This window comes from Lethenteron reissneri, chromosome 23 (genome assembly GCF_015708825.2).
Source record: "Lethenteron reissneri isolate LAM-NWPU_2019-01 chromosome 23, ASM1570882v1, whole genome shotgun sequence".
Taxonomy (NCBI): Eukaryota; Metazoa; Chordata; class Hyperoartia; order Petromyzontiformes; family Petromyzontidae; genus Lethenteron; species Lethenteron reissneri.
In genome coordinates this window covers 19,148,329-19,174,043 of record NC_083801.1, presented here as the reverse complement: position 1 = coordinate 19,174,043, position 25,715 = coordinate 19,148,329, and the positions used below count along the sequence as shown (strand labels likewise).

Below are 25,715 nucleotides of genomic sequence, written 5' to 3'. Positions count from 1 at the left end.
CAGACCAGAGAATGCCAAAAGACGGACAGTACAAAGGCAATGCACTATCAGAGCATTTATAGCTCGGGGTGAGCAGCTGTATCATGGGACGTATTGGTCACGTGTGGTTCATGCAGCCTTGATGTCTTGCAAAAGGTATCTATTTGGTGTTTGAACATCTTAACACCAGGGTAAAACCTATTGTTATTTTTAGTACTTTGATACTGGCAAAAAGGTCCCATTATAGTGTTTATTTTCCTACAAATTTGTATTAGAATATTGGTTTCCCAATAATCTCACCACGGGCCCAGGACTGCTACTAAAGCACCAATGCTTATTTAATTTAGAATATATGTTGACTTTGTCTTTACCATTTTCATTTTGTTTAATTACATAAACACTATGTATACAACAACATTTGAACTTTATTCATCGTCATCCGAGATCAATCCACTGCTAGATAAAGGCCTCCCCAAGCCATCACCATATCTCAAGATGCTTCGATGTAATAACCACATATCATTTTAATGTAGTACTTAAATAATTAACAATAATGGAAAAATATATCCATCAATATTGTCAAAAGCATTCCTCACTGTTTTCCAAAGCATCTCCCTTACACCTGTAATCCTTACTAATAGCCACCGTTCTCCAGCCTTTCTCTCGCTCAACCCTTGCCCCTCTCCTGCCTTAAATTCCACGCCTGCCCTGTTTAGCCCATCTCCAAGAACAGTGTATGAGTGTCAGCTTTTCTGGGCCCCGCAGACTCAACAATATTCATTTAAACTGCATAAGCTTTCGCAAAGTCAAATGAAGGGAAGAGACATGTAACAAACACGCGTGTACACAAACAAGCAGCTATACAAGCTGAATAGGATATATTATATGACATCTTGTATGTCCTTTCCTTAAGTAAACTATATCACTTGTGTGCAAACTAGACATTCTTTGCAGATACCCATGAACATAATTATTTCCGAAATAAATATGTAAAGACAATGTGCATGTGCTTCTGGATTTAAAAGGCAGTGTGTACGATGCTTACCCTTGGAAAAAAAACCCTTTAGCGTAAATTTTCACTGAAAGAAGCTGCAGTGCAATAACAGCAGCAGCACGCTTGTTGAATCCTTCAGCAATTTAAATTGTAATGAAGGCGCTATCTCAGAGGGAAGCGTTACGCAATGTTCGAGGTGGCCGGCACTGAACGTGGATTTAGTGTGCATGAAAGGCGTAATATTACGTAATGGGGCCCCCGAACATACTGACCGTGCTCTGACCTGGGTCGCTAGATGCTGTAGGCTGGATTTTGTAATCAACAATTACCGGAAAAGAAGACGAAACATTACCAAATATTTGGTTTCTGTTATGGAAGTGTTGGGATAAATTTTTTTTTTCCAATTGTCTCACAGTTGTCTGCGATAGGATCGGCTAAAGTGTTGGATATCGAATGTTGCAGGAATGGTGACCTTTGCATATGCTCATTGACTTGTTTTTTGCATTTGATAATAAATCAATGGTTACACCGAGGCAATATTTCTCAGCACACTGGGCAATGAATGGAGCTCATCAAATATGAAGAACGTATGAGGTGCAATCAGCTCGTTTAGAAAATAGGTGCCCAAGTATTTGGGGCACTGCTGGTCACTCTTGAAAATGTTATTATAATGGTCTCTTGAGTTTTGTAATAGAGGTTTTTTTGGGTTAGATCGCGTAAATATATGAATGTGTCGTTAAAACCCGTGTATTGACATGTGGAAAAAGGGCTTGTAATTTCATAAATTCAGTACCAGTTTCACACAATATTACAAGTTATCACTCTTTTATGTAAAATGAGTCACAGTATACAATCACTAGTCAACCTCAATTATGGTAATACTGTTTTTAACCATACTTCACTATTTAAAGCTTTCGTGACTGCAGGGATTCATCTTCTTGGTTCTTTCGGTAAAGTCACGTAGAAGGGAAGTAATAAAATAATAAAAATAAAACATAATACAATTATTCTCACGACGTTTCGGCCACAACGCAAGTACCCGTCCTCAGGTCGCCTCGACAAACCTGGTTTTCACCTGAGGACAGCTACTTGCATTGTGGCCGAAACGTCGTGAGAATAATTTTATTATGTTTTATTTTTATTATTTTATTACTTCCCTTCTACGTGACTTTACCGAAAGAACCAAGAAGACACTTCACTATGTTGTTCAGTGCAGGCTGGTGAAGAGGTGGAAGGCAGGATCAGTTCTGATATAACGTGGCCGGGTATTGAACTCGGGTTGTAGGGCTCATGCACTCCTCCACTAATCCACCTTACTGTAATCACCATCAATTCGTATAATTTGACGTAAATTAGATTTGACTCGACAGTACAGTAAGGTATGGAAATGCAGCGTATGTTTTCGCTGTTTCTGACCGCATCTCTGCGCGTTGTAATCACAAACTATGTTCTTTGGAAAGGTCTGGCTATTCCATTGGATGTTATTCATTAAAATAAATCTAACGTAATTCCCCAATGATGGCTTGGCAGAGAAACTTTCCCCATCTGTGCAATGCATGGGGCCACCACATGCACAAGCTCTGGGGGTAAATATGTAATGCCGAGAGATGTTGATGGGAAGTGTTGGGTGTGAATGGTCCTGGAAGCTGAATTGGATTCATCCAAAATATACCGAATTCTATTATATGCACTGCATAGTGCTAGGATGTGCGACCACCATGTACCGCAGGTTAGAATGTTTGTTGAACTTTTTTCTCACCCTACATAGCCAACAGTGTTAATAGGAGGTGCGTGGGAAGGACAACGAACTAAACACAAAAATCGGTTCTAAAGAGATTAGTTTTCAATCTAGATTGTGTTGCGATCGAAACGTCGTAATTTGTTGTTATTTTCTTTGAACCTATATACAGTGCGTGACTTTACCCAAAGACCCAAAGAATATGAATTCCTGCAGTCACGAAAACTTTAAGTCTATTTTACATTTTTTTGACTGCAAAAAAACACCGCGTGGTAATGCAATGAAATGACAATCGTGAAGACAAGCGTGGAACATGCTAAAAATGCAAAAGAGGGAAGCTATCCGAGTCCGATGATGTGAGTAAAATGCACAGACAATACATATATGTCCTGTGTATTCAAATGCACCAGGTTTGGTGTTTTCTGCAGTTATTTCAGTTGGACATAAAATTCAAAGGCGTCCATGGAAACCTATACACGTGTTTAATCCACAGATAAAGCACTTGAATATGCATCTTGGTTTCAGTCATGTACACAACGCATAGTAGGTGCGGTTTAAGTAAAAAACATATTTTGGATCTCTCTGAGATGCAATTTTTTGACAAGCAAATTTATTTGGCGAGACAAATATAAGACGATTGAGATCGTGGCATTTCAGGCTCTGATTGCAAGCAGTTGTAAAATATAAATCCTGGTGTTTGTAGAATGGCAAGAGCTGTGTAAAAGACACAACATAACCTTTGTTATACAATATTCACAGCGAAACGAACTTCATGTAATTGCTGCAGGCAGCCAAGTGAAGTTGTCTCTGTAAGCGAATGTTAAAACTGACTGCAAAGGCCAGCAACACTATACTATTACAAGCACACCCTGGCTTCTTTTTTGTCAAGGACAAGTCGTTTAAATAACACTCATTCTAAATCGTCTAAACTGCTGAATGTTTGTGCAAGAAACGGCCAGCATACTTAAAGTAACACGGTCCTTCCTGACTGGGAAGCTTGAATTGGCTAGGCTTGCCATGATTAAGAATGCCAGAAGTAATTTCCTCAAACTTAGACAATATTGTGCCATGCACAATTCTCGCAAAGTTTGATCTCATGGGTGCGGTATTAGAATATGCACAGAATCATTGCCAGACACAGCTAAACATTTGGGAGGGCACAAATCTCGGAGGGGATAATAATTGTGGGAAACAATATATGTCATGTGAATTACGTTTTCATTCTTGTCTAGTCTCGTGCCATCTTCCTTCCCAAAGGGCAGCTGGTAGTGTGCATCGTATAATCTCTCCGTCTTCCATCAGTCTCATTGCATTGCTGATCTGCATTCCGCATTTTTTAAAAGTAACATAATAATGCATATTTACAATTTCACGTTCGTAACGTAACGGACATATCAATATTTTTGGGGGCGGTGGGGGACGACTGCCCCTTTTTTCTCCCCGTGGTATTTTTTTTTAAACCGTTCGCAAAACGTCCAGTGCTATCAGCGTTGTGTGGGTATGTTATTAAAATGAGATAATACAATTATTGATTCTCACAGCACCAAAAAACAAAGAGGGACGCGGCCTCTGTTGTGGTACACATCCTCTTGCTTCCCGTGTGATAATTGAAATTGACAGCCAAATATCGAATCCCATGTGCTTCTCCCGTACCATCCCACCCGCGCCTATTGTCTCACTCATCGGGTAGACTCAGCTGTGTGTAGGAAGTGTTTCACTCGAGCTGCACGTGAGATGATGAAGTTTTGCCTGCCGCTGCTGCGACCAGCTGGCTGCATCATGTGGTGCGTTTTGTGCCGACACTTGGAGCCGCAAATAACAGCTGTTTATTTAGTCACATTTTTTTTCAATAGGTGCATGCACCAAGTGAAATAGCGTGCTCTGCGTCTCATGTATTCATATTAGGTGGCGTGTATTTGCATATTACTGTATATGTGTAACTTCACACAGATGGAATGATTATCCTTTGAATAGGTGTTTCAGTGTTAAGGCTAGGTCAGATATAGGTCATCGCAAATGAGTGAGGGGTCTTAATTTGTATATACAGTATATTTCAGCATCAAGCAGACTGGTCTTTTAAATTGAGTATTTACTGCAACTTTTGGTTGTAGCACATGGAGTTTTAAAAATGAGGGTTTACACATAAATCTGCTGTGGTACGAAGTGGCACCAAAATAAGTCAGGGAATGGATCATGAATAATAACAGGCCCCACGCCTGCAGATTATATTCTGTGTTATGAAATGTGCTTAGTGGAAGATGAGGCGGGGGGGGTGTGCGCGTGTGGGATTCAAGTATATATAGCCACGGCTTACACGGTGATTCTCCATGAGAATACATATCTTACTGCAGCCTTGGCTCGTTTGGCAATTGGCTAACGTTCCTTTTGTTAACACTATCCCACGGCGAAGTCTTCTCTTTGAAAAATATAAAACATTCAACACGTTTAAATATTCTTGAAATATATTATTTGTTTTATCGGAGCAGTCTCCAACTGTTAGTCACCCAAATGATCTGGCCTCACTTTAGCTCTCAAAGAACGGCCATTGCCCAATACACCACGCATCGCCGTGTCTTTTTCTTTTAGGGCAGTGCTATTGACATTTGTGTTGAATTTGTGTTGTTAACACAGTGTCACACGTTTTTTTCCTTCTTCAAACATGTATTTAACGGATGGAGCAATGGCTGCAATTTAACTAGATTTGGCATCAATATTGTTGCATGGGAATTCTCATGATGGCAATTCAGTCCTTTTGTTGATTTTAATCAACATTACTTTGCTTGGTTGCACAATGTGTTGATCTTAATACAAATATTGTGGGGGTTTTTTTATTACCAGTACTATTCAGTGGGAGAGAGGCAAAATAATGCATAAATTCCCAAAAAATAATTCAGAGAGAGATAATAAAGTTACTCATCGTGAGTGAAAAAGATTCCTCGATTAAAACATGCGTGGAGCGCTGGCTGTCACGAGGTCTGTTCTGTAAACTAATATTTTGACATGAAAGCTGCAATAAAAGCTACGCGTCTGTGGCTCTGGTTTGTCGATCTTAGTGGGAGTGTATCTTGGAACACAAAGCAGATGTGTTGTGAGTCGTAGGGGTTGGCCCTCGTGATGAACAGGCTTAGCACCGTGACTTCACCAGGCCTCGTGTCACCCCTCTAATCAGCACACCCAGCACAAGAGATACACACATGCCACGTGTCATCCCGACAGGTTAAATATGACAGCACCGCGCAAGAAATCTCAGTAAAGTAGATCCATCTTCTAAGTCGAAGTCAAAACGTGCTTGCGTCCCGATGCTGAATCAGGTGTTCTCATAGTAGTTGGAAGTCCTCGGCCATTCGTGGAATTTCCACACTTCTATGAAGGGAACCAGTCTCTACAAAACAACCACTGTTAAATGTTCTACAAAGTGGTACTCGTTATCGCAACCTCTATCACATTATGGCATTACTTTGATTGTGATGCTTTGTAGGGTTACCACATCTGATGTACAAAAAAACCCGAGGCAAATCAAGGGAAAAAGACAATTCCACAGTATTAGAATAGGGGTGAACTACATGACAATGATTTAAAGCTTTCGTGATTGCAGGGATTCATCTTCTTGGTTCTTTCGGTAAAGTCACGTAGAATGGAAATAATAAAATAATAAAAATAAAACATAATAAAATAATTCTCACGACGTTTCACAAATATGCTAAATTCCTCTTCATATGCAAATTATTTTGTCAAGGCGCTTTTCGCCCCTCCATCCCAGTTTAAATAGTCGCTCCAAGCCTGGGGTGTGTCATTCAGACTCTGTCTTCTCGACAGACCTGTTCTCCACCTGAGGACGGCTGCATGCGTTGTGGCCGAAACGTCGTGAGAATTATTTCATTATGTTTTATTTTTATTATTTTATTATTTCCATTCTACGTGACTTTACCGAAAGAACCAAGAAGATACATGACAATGCATTGTCTTGAGTGGGTTATTATTATTATCCAACTGACAAGAACAAGGACTTTCAGTGTCCGGTGAAGACCGACAGATTTCCCCAGGGCAGCTACTACCTCAGCACGTGGGCGCCCTGGGAAAAAAAATACAGGACGAGTGGCGAGCCTCGTGCTCAGGCACAGCACTGCAAGGGAAGGCTACATCTGTCCTATAGTGCGGAAATAATCCCAATAACGCAATATGATTTCATTACAAGTTGTGTATCTATAGGGCTGTCTCAGTGAGGGAAGCCAATTCTTCATGGTCGTGGTAATGAGCCAACAGTTTCTTAAATATTAGTGATGACGCACACATAGCAGTTTGTGTGTGTGTGTTTATGTACACTGTAAATAAACATGATTGTATTTCAAATGGTAGGTGGTTAGGTTTTGAGAATCAGTTATATTTGCTGCTTGTGAAACCCCATGTGCACTTATTAAACTTTTATGCAAAGCGAATACTTTTGTACAATGCGTGTTTTGCTGCCGAGAATGATTACTTATAAGAGCAAGCTTTTGTGCAATGTCAATTTTCTCTTCTGAAAACGTTGTATCTATAGTGTTTCAACAAAAGAAATATATTTATCATATAATTTCTTTAACATCGCAGAATTTTAATCTGTTGGCCTCTGATGGAAAAAGTGGCACCATATTAAATACAGATTTTTCTTATTCATCTTCTTTACAGCGGGCACTTTTGTGTTGTTTTCGGCCATCAGAAAATGTGATATCCAGAAGTTTAAATACTGGCAAAGAAGCCGAGTTCTCAGATTGACCCTCTGTCTGTCTCTGACATTTCTTTAATTCATTAATGAGATTTCTGGTAAGAGCATTAGAGCTTTAATAGAATGTCCTCCAGAAGCCTGGGGATTGTCAGTAGTGGCAGAGAGTAATTAGAGCTGTCTGTGCCTCTAATCCAGAGCTCGGTCGAGGTGCACTGTTCACCATATCCCTCGTTACAGAATTGTACAGCCATTTCTGGGAAATGCCTGTGGAAACCGCCTTTCTGATTGACCCCCAATCTTTGATGAACTCAGCAACAATTTGGCCATGAGCTCTTTTTGAACGAGCGCGGATGCCACAAAAAAAAACAATATCTGCTAAAAGCGGAAAAGGGACACGTGGTCGTGGGTGAGAACCGAGGGTAACCCTGTTCTGGGAAAGCAAAAGGAAGCCGAGGACCATCTAAATCCGGAGCGATGCAACTCCCGGGAGAGGCGTGGGACGTTTCCTTTCCCAAAAGAGACGGTGCTGCCGTGTTGCCTCCAGAAAGGTCCCGCCGGCTGCCTCCAACGAGGACGCGGAAGCTCGCTGTTGCTTCATTAGCGGCAGTGCTTGTGCTGGTGGGAGAAACAACGCTGTCAGCTCGAAAACACAACAGCTGGTGCCCATGTGGATTTATACAAACAGGATTTACAGCGCGGAGAGTCTTTAACGGTAATGACCGTTCACCACGGTGGTGGTGTTAGTTGCAGGCACACAGGCTGTGGTCAGGACGACACAATTTGTGCTTTCTATCGCTATCTATATATTTTTGATGTTTGAAAATGTTATTTAGCTTCTTTATTGTAAGTGTGACTTTTCGTGACGAAACCCCAAAACACCCCAGATTAATATATGTGGCGAAACAGAGTGAACTTTAACAAATGATGTGTACAAATATTATGCTATGTTTTTCTCAAAAGTCAGTTTCACTTTTAATGAAATAAATTTTGCGAATACTGAAAAGTTTGTTCTTTTAGTTGTATTCTAAATACAGATTTTCAGCAAAGCTGCACACGACTGCACTTTCCCTCGAGATTAATACAATGTCAAGCTTTGGCAATACATTAAAAAAATCAACAATTGTAATTATTTAAGTACGGTAGGTCGGAATATAAGGCATATCGTAGTCTTTACCAAAACATTTTCATCAACACAAATGGTCAGAAAATGTGTATGTCGGTCGGACTGTTGACAATGTTTGATTCCAAAGCATATTGCCAGGGTTCAATGTTATTTATTTATTTATCGTGACACCTCGAGTCAGTGACATGTGTAACATGCATCAGACAACCCGAGGCTTACACATACCTCTTCCATGATATCTGTCCAGAGTGGAAGAGAAGCCAAATAACATCCAGAGGGAATCTCTAGTGCTTCGTCTAGTGGGAATTCTTTCACCATCAGTGATGTAAGTAAGATATTGTTGAGCTGCACCTTTGCCTTCTCCTTAGTCACAAGCCAGATGAGTTTTTCTTCAGTTTAGCTTATATACATGCTACACTATTCGATGTACGATACATTTTCAAAATCGCCAATGCCACATTTCAACCAATGGGCTGCAAGGAAGAATGGCAGAGTACCAGTGAATACACATCGACTATATTGCCATGGGGGCCATGGGAAACCCATGACACATAATTGTGCTTAACCAACTCGTGGCTTAGATCTTTGCCAGTAATGGGGGAGCAAGTATTTTTTTTGCACTCCAGAGTGCTTTAAATTGTCACTGACTTTTATATTTTGTTTAAAATCAAGCTCTTGAAAAATGAAGAGAGAAAAATGCACACAAATGCGAAATGCATATGAGAGGTTTTTAAATATAAATTTTCAAGAGCATTGCAACACTAAGGTTACATCATATTTCTATTTAATTTACTCAATACTTACAAAGTAAAATGAACAGCATCAGGTTTTCCAGCCAGAAGCATTAGCGACTGCCTCTTTATTTTGGGAGCTTGCTTTAACTGTAAAAAAAACTTGGCAGTAATGCCGAATATTTTTATGTGGACAAAGTGATTTCGGAATATTTGCTTTGGCACACTGGACTTGCACATTCGACGTTGTGTATAATTTGGCCTAAAAATCTATAGATCTAGGTGCACATATGACACATAATATAACTGCGGAATGGAGACACTGGCTGTAGGAATGGATGAGCAGGGGGGCTCGGCTGGGCAGGCCATGTGGCTTGCATTGCATCCTCATCGCAGCGATTAAAACAAATCCAGATCAGCTGTGGCCACTACACTGACCTTCCGTTTCAACCAATCGGATTTAGATGCACAGCTGACTGGCAGGGAGGGCTGCAAGGAGTTATGCAATGCCATGCACAAAGTAGGCAGCATAAAGTGCACGCCCTATGCTTTTTTATATATAATGTTCTTATTAATTGAATGGAAAAAAAAATACAAATTGCTCCGCAAACCTCCATGAATAAGTGTTGCAGATTAATTCACATTCAAATGTGAAGGATCGTTCCACCTTATGGAAATATTGGCGTCAATCAACATAAATGTGTTTTAGTTTAGGAAGATATGGATACCGTGGCTATGAAAGACCAGACCATGGGCCGTATGATTTTGCACTCCCCCAAAATATTAATATAATATTTAAAATATATATTTAAAAAATCTAAATAAAACTAATATTGTTTAAATATATAAAATAGATAATTTAAAAAATATATAATTATGCATAATATTGATATGAACAATATAAATAAAAATAAGAATATCAATAATATAAAATATTTATGAAGAAGGCGGTGTGTCTGCAATTCACCAACTCTCAGACAAAGCATTTGAATGGCTAAACCACTTAGAACGGAATCTATCATAGTTGCTTCTCATTTAAGAACCATCATCAACTTTTTTCTAGTGTCCATGTCCATCGTGCAGTGAGCACAACCCTTTCATTATAGCAAATAGAACTTGCCAATACATCCCCACTTTACTGATACAGCCTAAGAGCATTGCAGAAAATACCGTTTGTGTTGGAAAATGTTACGATTCCCACCGAATAGATCTGTAAATATATGCAACATTTTTTTACTACATTGGAGGGACATTGCAGAGAAAGTTTAATTACATAAGCCAATGTGTGAAATTTATCACACACAAACCCTTTTCTCTCAACGTGTTGTCATGTATACTACGGAGAGAAGATATTTTCTTGTTAGTTACACTCACACAGACATCATAACATTACACTCAGTATTACTTAGATCGTGGCAGGGCATCACATAAGATAGAAATTTGAAGATGATAATCCTTAATCGGAAACAAATGTTATTCAAATGATACACTGACAAATGCGTTTGGGTTTTTTGTTAATTGCATGGGGGAGTGAGTGCCTCTCACACAAACCATTGCACATGGCACAGAGTGGGAGAGTCAGCTTACTCCTCCAAAAAAAACTGAAAAAAAACATCCCAAGGCTGGAACCGTGCACAGAGATGGTGTAACAATCTCACACTAACCACGCTGCATCAACATCTGTTCATTTTCGATTTAAAGCTTTCGTGACTGCAGGGATTCATCTTCTTGGTTCTTTCGGTAAAGTCACGTAGAAGGGAAGTAATAAAATAATAAAAATAAAACATAATAAAATAATTCTCACGACGTTTCGGCCACAACGCAAGCAGCCATCTTCAGGTGGAGAACAGGTCTGTCATTCAGACTCTGTCTACTTGACTCTGTCTACTTGACAGACCTGTTCTCCACCTGAAGACGGCTGCTTGCGTTGTGGCCGAAACGTCGTGAGAATCATTTTATTATGTTTTATTTTTATTATTTTATTACTTCCCTTCTACGTGACTTTACCGAAAGAACCAAGAAGATCTGTTCATTTTCTTTGAGAAACAAAAATCTATCCCGATTGTGCTATCGGCTTCATCGTAAGATGAATAATCTCTCCGGATCTCTCGCAGGGCAGTGCAGTAATTTTTGTTAGAGAACGGCCCACTGAAGCGGATCTAACAGAGCAACCTTGGAGATATCTTCAGTCGGTAGCAGAACTTTTCCACCCGTTCTAATTGCTATTTTTGTTTTTTACATTAAACTTTACTCCTGTCGATTCCAAACTTTTGATATAGCATGTACACTAAACACGGGGAATGGCTTTAAAAGTTGTATAATCTCCTATAGATGTAGATGCCACTGGTTTTTCATGTTCTGCAGATGTAGATACCACCACCGCCATCTATTGCGTGGCGGTTGAACTTAGGTCTCTCAGTCCGAACAGGAAACTGGACATACGGATCGGTTTTTTGTATCTCTGAAAATTCGTTAGTCGAGTGTACGTAAGTAGAGGAGTCCCTGTATTTTTATTTTACCGGATCAAGGCCCGCTGATCTTTTAGCTCTTTTCCAGAATTAACCTGGCCACAAATGATAGCTCAACAAGTGGCTTATCACGTAGAAATTCATAGCAGCCAAATGCTCTTAATGTGGAGGGAAAAACTGGAGGTCCCGGAGAAATATCCACGCGTCCACGGGGAGAACATGCAAACTCCAAATATACAGCAGGCGTCAGGGTCAGGATCAAACCCACGACCTCCTGCATACCAGACGAGGTAGTTATCATCTTTCCACCATGCAGCCCCTTAGTTTAAATTGGTCCAATAATAATAGGATGAATAACACAAAAATATATATAACTGATTTTTCAGATTTTTTTTTGTGAATTAAATACAGTAGTTAGTTACTTTAGTAAGTTGCTGCACAGTAATTGTACAAATATTAACACAACACAGATTACACGTCTTCAAGGTGGTGCTTTGCAGCTGTGATTTCTGCTGCCTCAGCTATACTTCGGCCTGTTTTATTAGCTTTTTCTAGTTTACGAGTCGTGGCACTCACACGTGAATGTGTAGACCTGGGATGAGTTAAAAGGCATTTTTTACAGTTAAAGCAAGCTCCCAAAATAAAGAGGCAGTCGCTGATGCTTCTGGCTGGAAAACCTGATGCTGTTCATTTTACTTTGTGAGAGTTTCCTTTTGAATGTCCCATTAGATGAAAGTGTGTGTGGAATTCCATTCTTTGACAGGCTGTGGTTGTATACAGTATGTGAAGGTTGCATACTGGCCAAGTAGGCCCTGCCTTTCAGATGGTGCCGATATGGGCAGACAGACCCTCCTTGGTCCAACTTACATCCATTAAAATGACTCTGTGACTGATGTGTAGGGAGCACGTGTAGGTGCATGTATGCAAGTACGTGTGGGTGCATGTGCATATGTGGGTACATGTATGGGTGCATGTGTGGGTGCATGTGTAGTGGTGTATTCACACGGACATTTTTAGCTTTTCTCCTGTGTCACTTTATTACATCGCATCCCTTATGGATGCTCCTCACACTAACACAACGCACCCTTGCTCCGAACTCCCTCTCTCTAGACTCTGCTCGCCTGTCACTCTATACTCCGTTAGCCTGTCACTCTTCTCTCACACCACCACCCTCGTCCTTGCCCCCAGCAGGGGATCAGACAACACTCCTGGGGAGGACGAGGTGTGGAGGGCGAGGTCCCAGGCTTCTTCTCCCCGGCTCTTGTCCTATTCGTTCCTTCAGCTCCAACCAACAATCCCGTGTTGCTCCGCACAAACCCTTATATCCCCCTCCTCATTAAGGGTTCCCAGTTACCCCCCATTAAGCTGGCACCTCAGAGGCGCCTCCTGCACGTGCTCTCTCTCTCTCTCTTATCATCTCCATCTTCCGCCTCTCCGGCGTCTACCCCGTGTTCCCACGCTCACACCTGCCTGTCCCCAAATGCGCCCGCTTTATCACTGCTTCTCTCCCTAATTGCTCGCCACTCTCTGGCTGCTACTCCATGTCTTGACGCTTGCACCTACTCGCCCTCAAATGCACCCGCTGTTTGACAACCCCGTGCGTTACGCCACTACACATGTAAGAACGTGTGGATGCGTGTGTGGGTTCATGTGTGGGTGCATGTGTAGGTGCATGTGTGGGTGTATGTGTGGGTTAATGTGTGGGTGCATGTGTGGGTTAATGTTTGGGTGTATGTGTGGGTTAATGTGCGGGTGTATGTGTGGGTGCATGTGTGGGTGTATGTGTGGGTTAATGTGTGGGTTCATGTGTGGGTTCATGTGTGGGTGCATGTGTGGGTTAATGTGTGGGTGCATGTGTAGGTGCATGTGTGGGTTCATGTGTGGGTTAATGTGTGGGTCCATGTGTGGGTGCATGTGTGGGTGCCTCTGTGGGTTCATGTGTGGGTCCATGTGTGGGTGCACGTGTGGGTTCATGTGTGGGTGCATGTGTGGGTTCATGTGTGGGTGCCTCTGTGGGTTCATGTGTGGGTCAATGTGTGGGTGCACGTGTGGGTCCATGTGTGGGTGCACGTGTGGGTGCATGTGTGGGTCCATGTGTGGGTGCACGTGTGGGTACATGCGCACAACCAGTAGCTGGGTGGTGCCAAATTGCTTATGCACGTCAGTTGATGGTGGGACACGTGTCGTTTTAGTTGGCGGTGCAGTCACCACCCCCACTTGCAATTTCTGAAATGCATGATATAGTTTGGTGTTTCACGTTATGTTTTGACAAGTCACTGTGCTGTAATCATAACAGTGTAAAAAGAAGTCTGTGTTTAGCAGCACTATTTAGCCACTGCACTTCCATAATTGTGCGGGGTTCATTTCGGTTCGAGCTGTGATGTGAATTATAAAGGTGGAAAGGAATCAGTAGCAATGAAAGACAGACGATTTGTGATAAATTCCTTTTCCGAGCATTTATTTTGTGGAAGCAGCCGCTTCATAAAAAGAGTTTCACTGGGACAAAGTGACAAAAGCTGTTTGCATTATTCTGTTTAAACCTTTGTATCGTACCTGGGTCTCTCGTCTGTTAGGTCTATGCAGAACATCTGTGTCTCAGATGGCAGAAATTCAATTGACATTGACTTGCACCTGCACTTTTGAAATAGAAGACAGAGGAAAGGAGGTCAGTGCCTGTGGTCTGAAATGTGAAATTACTGCACTGTGCGTAAATCTAACAGACTAAATTGTTAAGATCATGTTTTACCATGTGGTCTAAACTGCTGCTCACAACTTCTTCATTCTGTAAAAAAGGATAATGTGTTTTTGGTTTAATTTCAAAACGACTTGTATTCAGTACATAAGCTGCATTTTCACCCTTGTAACATATGCCTCCTTCACATGATGCCACAGTCACGCAAAGAATCAGTTAAAACACTTTAGCTGTCTGAATTATAACAGTGTTACCCCACACCAGCTGCAATGAATACCATAATGTCTATAATTCAACCACATGTTAGTTGGCACACACTCTCGTGTATTATGGAACATTTATTCTATCCAGCTAGTGCCACAGTGATGACAAAGCCATTGCACCTTAATTCTAGATTTGAAGCTTTCGTGACTGCAGGGATTCATATTCTTAGGTTTTTTCGGTAAAGTCACGTAGGTAAAAAACATTAAAAAGTAAAATAAAATAAAAAATAAAAAATTATGCCTCCGAAACGTCGTGATTTTTTATTTTTTATTTTATTTTGCTTTTTAATGTTTTTTACCTACGTGACTTTACCGAAAAAAACTAAGAATATGAATCCATTGCAAATTCACATTCGTACAGCATGAGCTTTGTTTCCATATGCGTGCTTGTACTATATATGGTACATGTGATGCACCTGACATTTTCTGCAGGGTGAATTCAGACACATTTTTAAAGGGATCAGAATTGATATAATGAAGGGTGTATTTTTTTTTTTACCACAGATCCTATTTATGTGGTATACATTTTATTGACCTCAGAGGGATGATAGACAAAGTGAAGGAGGTTTGGTGACTTTAGAATGTATTCACTAGTTCTGTCCAAAAGTTGAGATTTTATGTGCAGATTCTTAAATGTGTCTTCATACAGAGACCACACATCGTGAACAAATAATACATTGGGTAGTAGAAGTGGAAAAATGCTTCTTCACTCTTTGACTGATATGCAATACGAGGTTATGACATGATCATGAGCACATACAAACTAGGCTTCAAGGCAAGTTGCACATCAATCACGGCTATGTTGTATGTGTTATACTGTACAATAACTGGCTGAGCTTGGGAACTCTACATTGAGCATATAACTGTCCAGGGATAGAACAGTCAGTATATTTGTTACGTCCCATATTAATAAAATAATAAAACCCGATACAACTCGATAACATGCAATTTGGATTTGTATCGCGTTTAAATGTAACTGTACCTCACGAGGTATTTTTAATTGTGATTTTTTTCTGTTGCATATGGAATTAATGTTTTAATGGAATAATTGTGAGAAGTCGTTTGTTTAAATTAATACATCTAAAATTCGAGTCATCAAGCTTCAGTAAGTAATACTGTAAGATGAGAACAATAATTAATTCTTGTTAGATAACTAGATTATAAATATAAAATATTGTAATACTATATTCATAATATACCTTTGTCTCACATGCCTTGGCCTCAAGTAGGAGTGGAAGTGATGATGGCTGTGAAAGTGATTTGTCCGCCCATTGTTCATAGTTGACTCTCACATTTTATTGGCCAGTAAGAAGGAGTCACGACTTCCCCATTGGAAGTCACGGTATGGAAACAACTGAAATGTCCTACTTCGGTCATGTATTGAGAAAGTGAAGGGCTGGACAGAAAATGGTCTGTGCTTTGGAATCTGAGACGGCAGTCACAGAAGGGGCAGACCGTGGCCGAGGTTGCTGGCGAACAAGAACGTTGCAGGTTCGATTCTTGCCCAACTACCAAGAGGCAGTGAGGGGTAGAAGTAGAAGGAGGTGGAAGGTGCTGGGATCATGGATGGGTGTCCAGTGGGTCGTACTCGACCTGATTATGGTACAAGGTTACCGGGTGAAGCAATCGCTCAGCAGGCCACATTCCTCGTTGGTGAGACTCAGTGAATCTTGACTTAAAGCTTTCGTGACTGCAGAAGTTCATATTCTTGGGTCTTTCGGTAAAGTCACGTAGATAGGTTCAAAGAAAATAATCAAAAATTACAGAAAACGGTCGTCTTTTTCCTGAAGACGACCGCTTGTGTTGCGATCGAAACGTCGTAGTTTTCTCTTTTTTTATTATTATATTATTTGAACCTATTTACGTGACTTTACCGAAAGACCCAAGAATATGAGACTCAGTGAAGTTAAATCTGTGATTACCTTGTTTGTAACTGGGCGACGGTCATCAGGAAAGTCCACAGGCTTTTAAAACATCATTTGACATACTCCCTTGCCTACTTATTTGGTGAATTTAAAGGCGCATTAATTCCCATACAGAACAAATATATATTTACTTTAAATACAATTTTTAAACATATTAACGCGTTAAATATATAGACAATACGTTTAAATTTGCAAAATATTCTCAATATACGTGAAATTAATATATCATATTCAGGCCAAAATATATTGAAAATGCAATCTTTTATTCTTTATTTTAAGAATATGTTTAAAAACATTAGTAATTCGCTTTATATAAATGGCTGTAAAAATAATCATCATGTATGTTTGTATATTTATGTAAAATTTTCTTGAACTGAAATGTAGGCAAAATGTATCATGATATTATTTCAGCAATGTACTTTAAACATATTTTAGTTTCTCATAGGAAAATATCATAGGCTCATGACTTTCTGTTATAAAATGAGCCTTATATATGTAGTCGATGAATTACACTTCAGCGCTGACATTACTTTGAAATTCATTTTGCCAGTAATTTGTATATTTGACTGAAGGTGCAGTGGTCTGGATATAGTTATCTTGATGTTTATACATGTGTAGTGGGTTCTACGGAGGCATACACTTGAACTTGGAGGCAACACATGTATTCTCACACCCCAACAGGGTAACTGCATAAACGTACACTGGTTAACTAAACCACAACGGGGTAACTACATAACCAGGTCAGTCAGTAACACACTGCCTGACCCACGATGCCTAGCGTAAAGACCGAAGACCGAGGATCGAAGAGACGTAGCACCGATGGGTTGATTCCAGAAGACAGCCTCGATCGGCTCTCGGGACCTCCCTTTTATGCCCCTGAGCGTGGCCTGGCCCCGCCCTTGGCCACGCCCCCCTCTAGATCCTACTAGAAGGTTCTGGGCTATACATCACGTGTCCTTCTCGCCACCTTTTGGCCCCCCTCATTATCCTGAACTGGTCACATGCCCTCTCGGGTTCACCTAGAATGTCATGTCCTCAACTGCCCTCTCCCTGACTGTCACCAGAACCATGCCCCCTAGGGCCCTCTTCCATGCCATACATACTCTGGTGCCAGAGAGAGGCTCTAACACGCACAGTTGCACTATTCTCTCAGTAGCTGGCGTTAAACGCCGTAGTGACCCAATATACATCACTACACATGTGCACAAAGAGTCCATTTGAAACCACAACATGGAAAGATGCCGCATATTTAAATCATAAAAGAGCCAGCGGTGGGTGCAGTGTAAGTGCGCTAGCAGTGCTAAGCATGCGTGAGCGTCCTATCACAGCGTATATCGGTCATTGTCACGAGGCTAAACCACACATGCATGAAATAATTACTTCTGTTCTTTAGGCAATGCATTATTTGAACTGCATGGCTTTGTATGTATAAATATATGTTGAACTTCTTTCGCACCATATTTAGCCAACCCGTGCTCATGTTATTTGTTAAAATAGTTCGCCTGGAAAATATCTTGAGATGGAACACCGTTGTTTGCAAAGGTGCCCAAGGTGTTAATTGCAACAACAAGGACAACACCATTTACCAATAAGTGGTGGGCGATCACTACGGCGCTTGTGCCAGGCGTGGTGCACCTTGAGGCCATGTGGAGTGTCGAAGGCTCGTTGACAGGAGGTCACAATACAGACCAATGTGTTATTGGTTTTGGCTGCCCGGCCTCTGCTCGTTGTGAGCGTCGCACACATGCCCTCCGCTGTTGTTGGAGGGCGGCTGCCTCCAACTGCCCAGTAGCAGCGTCCTTCACGTGCCTCCTCCACAGAGACCAATCTTGACACCACTTAAACCGGTCATTCGCAAGTCCATTCAGCTTAACATCCTCTTGTACCACATCAGCCCTTTTTTGTTCTCTAGCCCAAGCCGTGTCCATTTAGCCCCTTCTCTCCGGCCAAACAGAAGCTGCTTGGGCATGCAGTTGCTTGGTATGTGGGCTACATGACCCAGCCAATGCAGCATCACTTTCGAGAAGAGCTCACTGATGAGACTGTCTAGATCTTTAAAGGATCCCACAAAATCCAGTCTGGTTAAACTCAAGATGGATCAATCTTAATTATGGAGCTTTCGTGACTGCAGGAATTATTCTTTGGTTCTTTCGGTTAAGTCACGTCTAAAGATAAAATAATAAATTAAAATAAAAGCATATTACGACGTTTCGATTGCAACACAAGCAATCATCATCAGGCAAAAAAAGAAATAGCAACAGAAATCTAACTAGAAAACTATAGACAGACATACAGGCAGACAGACATCACAAGGACACACAGAGAGAGGACACATCTTGGCACAAAGAGAGGGGTCGTTTCTGTGACGGTCCCTTAAATATAGAGAGGGGGGCAGGGACGGAGAGAGGGAGGGGGCAGATAAAAAAACGACCTCTCTTTGTGCCGATATGTGTCCTCTCTCTGTGTGTCCTTGTGATGTCTGTCTGCCTGTATGTCTGTCTACAGTTTTCTAGTTAGATTTTTGTTGCTATTTCTTTTTTTGCCTGATGATGATTGCTTGTGTTGCAATCGAAACGTCGTAATATGCTTTTATTTTAATTTATTATTTTATCTTTAGACGTGACTTAACCGAAAGAACCAAAGAATCAAGATGGATCATTGGCACGTATACAAACATGTTAAATGTATAACTTATACAGTAATTATTTATACAATTTAGCAATGTTTTAGCATTTGTCTACCTTGTTTTTTGGAAATAGGAGTATTATAATCTAGATTTAATAGGAGTATTATAATGATACATAGGATGCATTCATATAACGGTACACAATGTCTTTGATAACAGTGGACGATTGTGGCTTCAAAGTTATTTTGAAATATATATTTTAATCCCAGACTGCTTTCAATAATATCCTTATGTATACATACTCTGAAGTTGTGTCCATTTGTATACCTCAAGAGTATAACCTCTATGCCAACTTGCATGAATTGGTATCGAATCAGAATTTGTATTTAGACTGGAGGGATCCTATGAGCTATGAAGCTCTTCATCACAGATGTCAAGTGTAGAGAGTTCTGTATATATGACCTATGCACTAGTACATTCGGTGCAACGTGCCTTGTAGCATCATTCAAATGTTCGCATTTCACACCCTTGACAATTGGTCTCAGATGCCTAAAGAATAATTTCCAAAAGCCAGATGAACAATTACATTGCCTTTAACAATGTGCAGACATGTACAGGAAAACAATTGCAAACACATGTAGGGTTTATAACATATTTATCTGCTGAACGTTGTATATTATCTCACTTTTCATACTCTCCAAAGAGACTAAATCATACGTTATCATTTTACGATGGCAAAGCAGTAACCATAACATATATAAACTATTCCTATCTAATTATATTTACTTATTTTAAGATACCTTGCTGTGCTGCTTTGTTGACAACTCATGAATGTTTAAGCATTTATTTGCATACTTCGAGAAAATGGAAGGATTGTAATTATACATGGGCTGCATGCATATAACACCTATAAGCATTATGCCCTTGAAAACAATTGACCATTTTTGTGAATGGAAAATGTAGGATTTTCATTTCTATTCATGATTTACCTGAGCAACGAGAGCAAGTTATGACAGATGTGTCCAGCAAAAAAACCGAGGTTTTCCTCTAAGTTGGATACAATTACAACATTTGAGCGTGAGCTGTTTTTTTTGTCCAACGTGCCGCAGATTAAATATGATAATCAGATTACCGTCAGAAACGCGTTCTTTATTTGCGCTGAGTTAAAACGATCAGCTCCATGCTGCGCTTGCATAAACAAAGACGCATATGTGTACAGATGGACGGCTATGGATGCATGTAACGCGAGCACGCATGCGCATATGCGTAACCATGATATAGTTGTAAGTGTACGCAACACGTAAGATCATTCCATACCATATCTGTCAACCCATACGGTTTACCTCTATTCTTGGACAGGGAAATTTAGTTTTCAGGTCCATACGGCATACAGCCGTTTCAATACGGGCTAAACATGTTTTTGTCTATTTGTGCGTGTTTCTCCAATGTGATGGTACTTTATAGAATGAACGTTGATATTTATAAGGGCACGGGGTGACCAATAAGGTCTGAATTGGTTTGTAATAAGGTAGGCACTGATAAGGGGTTGACAGGTATGCCATATTCAGATTCAGACTCGATCGTGTTGTCTACAAGAGTACTGTAATGGCTGATTTTTGTCTTCTCATAACCACTGGGAATATATAGGTGTACCTAGCTCTGCGATCTTACATTTACTTGCAAATTACATCTCTAGCCCTGCCCACTTACCCTTGGGTTGTACCCATCTCAAACGTATATAACCTTTGGCTTCAGTAGCTCTCTCGCTATATTTCTTCATGCCTCAGCAGTCCACCTGCTGTATTTCTTCACCTGAAGACGATTGCTTGTGTTGCGATCGCCGTGCGGTCTATTGACATCGCGGACACCACAATGGTGTGGGTGTAGTGCCGGACCTAGAGGAGCCCGGTGAGCGCTGATTGATAGCGCTAGACGGCACCACATTTGGCGTGCAGTGCCAGCCCGACAGGACAGGGTGTGGGAGTGCCGGGCGTAGGAATGAAGTTACTAAAGGCCATGGCACTCTGGTTGTCCCGAGAAGACACGTGACCAGTTCAGTCTACAAAGTGGCCCCAAGTGGGGGCTAGGGGTGGTCACGTGGTTCGGGGTCCAGATCCTGCTCGAGGATTCTGGAAGGTGGTCGTGGCCAAGGGCGGAGCCGGCCACGCTGCAGAGAATATAAGCCGGGTCCCCCAGAGGGACCGGCGTTGTTGTTCATCCTGAAGAAACCTTCGTCTACGCTCTACGTTCTCCGATCAACGAGTCTCCAACACGTGGACCCAGACCCAAGCTGTTGGTCCCGGTCTGTAGTAGCAGTTACGTTGTAACTAGTGTAGTTAGCCTGGTGGTCACCACCATAGGTTTTTATTTTGTTAGGGGAAATTACCCCTTTGTGTTGGAGTTAAATAAATGTGTTGCCTCCAAGTATACGTCTGCGACTCAGTTGAACCCACTACACATGCAAAGACATGCATGCTTCTCGCCATGCTTTCCATTTGTCTGAGGCTGCAGCAATTTTATGCGACCTTGTCGAAGTTGATTATTAACCTGGATGAGCCTGTCTCTATTGAGCCTTCATGCACAGATGATATTGACCTGGAATTTATTTCTAGTAATTAGATACATTTCCACATTGCTTTATTTGTTCTAATGATTTATGACAGGTATTCCTCATAATGAAATACTATGGCAAATATAGCCTGAGGGTGTTGGCTGATTGCTTTTTTTTATTGAGGGACTGTAAGGGCATTAGTTCACATTGCGGGTAAACAGATGGGACATTGTGACTAACACTGTCCGCTGTTGGCATGCTGGCCCCCAAAAGACGTGGACAGTTCAAAAGCTTTCTGCCAAATATGTGGCATTTCATAACAACCACGACGCTGTGCACAGGGAAGAGCAGTATTCTTCAGGTCAAACTAGTGATGGGCGATCACATTAGGTCAGCCTATTAAACTACGACTGAGCTGTGTTGCTCTTTTTCAGAAGTGATCTGGCCACAAAAAATATAGCTCAACGAATTGGCTCATTGTGTGGAAATGTGTCGCAGCCAAATACTCTAAACGCACGTTGATTCTAATTGTGGAGAGATAAACCAGAGGACTCGGAGAAAAATCCACGCGACCATGGGGAGAACATGCAAACTCAAAATATACAGGCGTCAGGTTCTGGATAAAACCCACGACCTCCTGCATACAGGCGTCAGGTTCTGGATAAAACCCACGACCTCCTGCATACCAGGCGAGGGAGATAACATCTTGCCACTGTGGCGAATCAGAGACATCGTGTACTCTTGACCGCTTCACCGCTTGAACCCAATGCATGCACATCGACTGATTTTTTCCTGGATGTTTCTGTTGAGCGTAGTCACTTTAAGATGTTCTTTGTTCATGTTTGCACCCGAGTCAAGAGCCACATGGCTCACAGGGCTATACCTAATAAATGAAACTAAAATGTGCTATTTTACCTTGCCATTAGTTTAGCGAGTTCATTGCATTTACGCCCCATTCTCTCTTTATAATCAGCAAATAAATAAATACGTGAACAAATATAAAAAAGCATGTTACGTAACACACCATTCTAAAATTGAACGCTGCATCTCTTCTGTGTGATGTGAAAGTGGGTGATTAGTTTAATATTCATAAAAATAGATTTCTAGGATAATTGAAACAGCTTTGTTTGTGGCATTGAAAGGTAAATGCAGAATTTACGATTAAAAAATTCACCTGTAAAGAGATGGTCTTTCTAATAGTGTGTTATATTCTGGCTATAAATAACGTCCATAGATGCAGTGTGTAGATAAGACGACATATTTGCTAAAATAAAGAACAATAAACTCTCTCGTGCCTTTTCGGGTTGTACTTCCAGCAAGTGGAGGGGAACGTTGCACACCTGGTGCAATAAAAATAAATTCCCAGCGAGTAGCCATTCCAGTTCAATATACACTTTTTACTGGTAGGAACCTCCTGGTTACACCAGCCCACAGGGGATTATTGTGTCCGTCCGTCCGTCGTGCAGGGAGGGGCTGGGTGGGGAGGGGCTGGTCACCCCGTGGTGCCCTTATAAAACTCAACGTTTAACCTACTCACGCCGGCTTGTGCCCGCCCTCACAGTCGGGCATATTTGCGGAATACACCACGCCGCCGTTGACCCTGCAGGCCATTGACCGAGCAACCCAACGTTCCTACCAGCTCCCTCCGCAGGAATGTGTTGCAAGGGAGTCCTGGTCATATGTTGACATTGAGTTTTTGTCCACTTAAAGGTTGGCTGCTTTCTCTTGTCTGTCTGTATATGAGACGTTCTGCACGGATTTGTCAATTTACTTGTGAAGGGAAATTCTGCTCGTGAATATTTTTCTGGGCAAATTATTTTACGTCCGTTTAAATTATGCGTTTTTGTTGTGGCGTTGCTTCTCTCTCTCTCTTAAATTAGCCCTGAAAAGCAACAGTGGTGACCGGATCAAGGATGCCTCGGGGACAAGCGACATGGTCCTACCCGAGGGTGAACTCCTTTTGCAGGTGGGTACACAGTGGCGAGATAATAACTACTTTGCCTGATATACAGGAGGTCGTGGCTTCGATCCCGACCCTGGTGCCTGCTGTATATTTGGAGTTTGCCTGTCTCTCTCATCATCACGGTGGCTAGGAGATGTTGACTACCTCGCCTGGTATACAGGAGGTCGTGGCTTCGATCCCGACCCTGACGCCTGCTGCTGTATATTTGGAGTTTGCCTGTCTCTCTCATCATCACGGTGGCTAGGAGATGTTGACTACCTCGCCTGGTATACAGGAGGTCGTGGCTTCGATCCCGACCCTGACGCCTGCTGCTGTATATTTGGAGTTTGCCTGTCTCTCTCATCATCACGGTGGCTAGGAGATGTTGACTACCTCGCCTGGTATACAGGAGGTCGTGGCTTCGATCCCGACCCTGACGCCTGCTGCTGTATATTTGGAGTTTGCCTGTTTCTCTCATCATCACGGTGGCTAGGAGATGTTGACTACCTCGCCTGGTATGCGTGAGGTCGTGGCTTCGATCCCGACCCTGACGCCTGCTGCTGTATATTTTGAGTTTGCATGTTCTGTCTGTGGTCGCGTGGATTTTCTTCCCGGTCCTCTGTTTTTTTCCTCCACATTTAGAATCAACGTGCGTTTAGAGTATTAGGCTGCTATAAATTTCCACGTGATAAGCTGCTTCGTTGAGCTATCATCTGGAAAACCGCAATATAGCTCAGTGGGCCTTACCTGGCAAAATAAAAATAGTTAATAGTATAAAATGAATGATGTTGGACATCATCATTATCATCATCATCACCAACATTGTTTTTAAGTAGCGCTCTAATTCTGTTCCTCAGTGGGGTCTCGCTGCATAGATTTCCGCGGTTGTGCAGCGTACCTCTCCAATGTGTTTTCGGGTTGCACCGAGCGTGTTGTTCGGCATGGTGTCCGACGTTTCGCTCCACGTGCTGGGAGCTTTTTCATGAACTCGGTTCCACTTACTCTGTAAATGATAGTATCAATATGTTTTGTATGCATGTCATTACCTGTTCGCTATGTATATATCAATTGACAGCCTGGACACTCTTGTTAGCAAGGTGTTCTGTCTCAAGGGTTTTTTTCAGACGAAATGAAATGTAAAAAAACTACCGTAAAAAAAGTGTACTAGTAGCTTCTGCAAGAGCAAAACATTGGACGTCATGCCAAATAACATGTGGTAAAACCGTAGAATTATTGTTATGCTTGTTTACTCAAGAAACCCTCACTGAGGCTGAAGACTCTTTTTTTCAGGAAGGTACTGCTGAGTTTTCACAGCAGGGAGTGATGTTTGCGATGTGTATTGTCATGGCAACTGATTTATTTGCAGGTAAAGATGTTTTGTCAACACCAGTTACATTGTTTTGTGTGTGTTTTTGTTATTTGAAAGTGACGATTATCTGAACTGGGTTTCTCCTAGGTTGACTGAACCTCAAATGAGTACCTTTCGCAATGTATAAACATTGCCACTAGGGAGACATAGGCGGTCGGGCGTGTTTTGCTGGTCACCCACTGCCTCGTCTGCCGTGCCGGCCTTCATAGGTGTTACTCGCTAATAGCACTTGATCCTGAAAGTCTATTAAGGCTATATTGGGATCTTTGTCTTTGTGATTTGGACGAGGCCTGAGTGGTTGGCTCTGTCCGTCAATGGGGCAAGATATTGATGTCAGCACCACGACCCTGATTCCCATCGGCACTCCCCCAGCCACTGATTGGCTTTGGGTTTTTAGTGTGGAAAGGGATCCCACTGATTCTTTACAGAAAAGGCATGCCATAAAACTGCTGCAGGAATCAGTCAGAGTCGCTGTTGCGGAATTTCTTGTTAACATTGGTAATCAACCAAAAAACACCTCATGAATTGGGCCCCAAAAGTCTGCGTGTTACTTGCCTAGGTCTCCTAGAGCAAGCAAAATAAATATCCTTTGCTGGCAAATGTGTGTGTCCC

General features: G+C 41.6%; 1 protein-coding gene across 1 annotated transcript in view; it reads left to right on the top strand.

Annotated features, from left to right (window-relative positions):
- Positions 1-25,715, top strand: part of LOC133346158 (aryl hydrocarbon receptor-like) — a 102,800-nt gene that overhangs the window by 37,036 nt on the left and 40,049 nt on the right. The window contains 1 exon segment of the mRNA XM_061557613.1: positions 23,673-23,758. Within this exon segment, the coding sequence (XP_061413597.1) occupies positions 23,673-23,758 (86 nt within the window).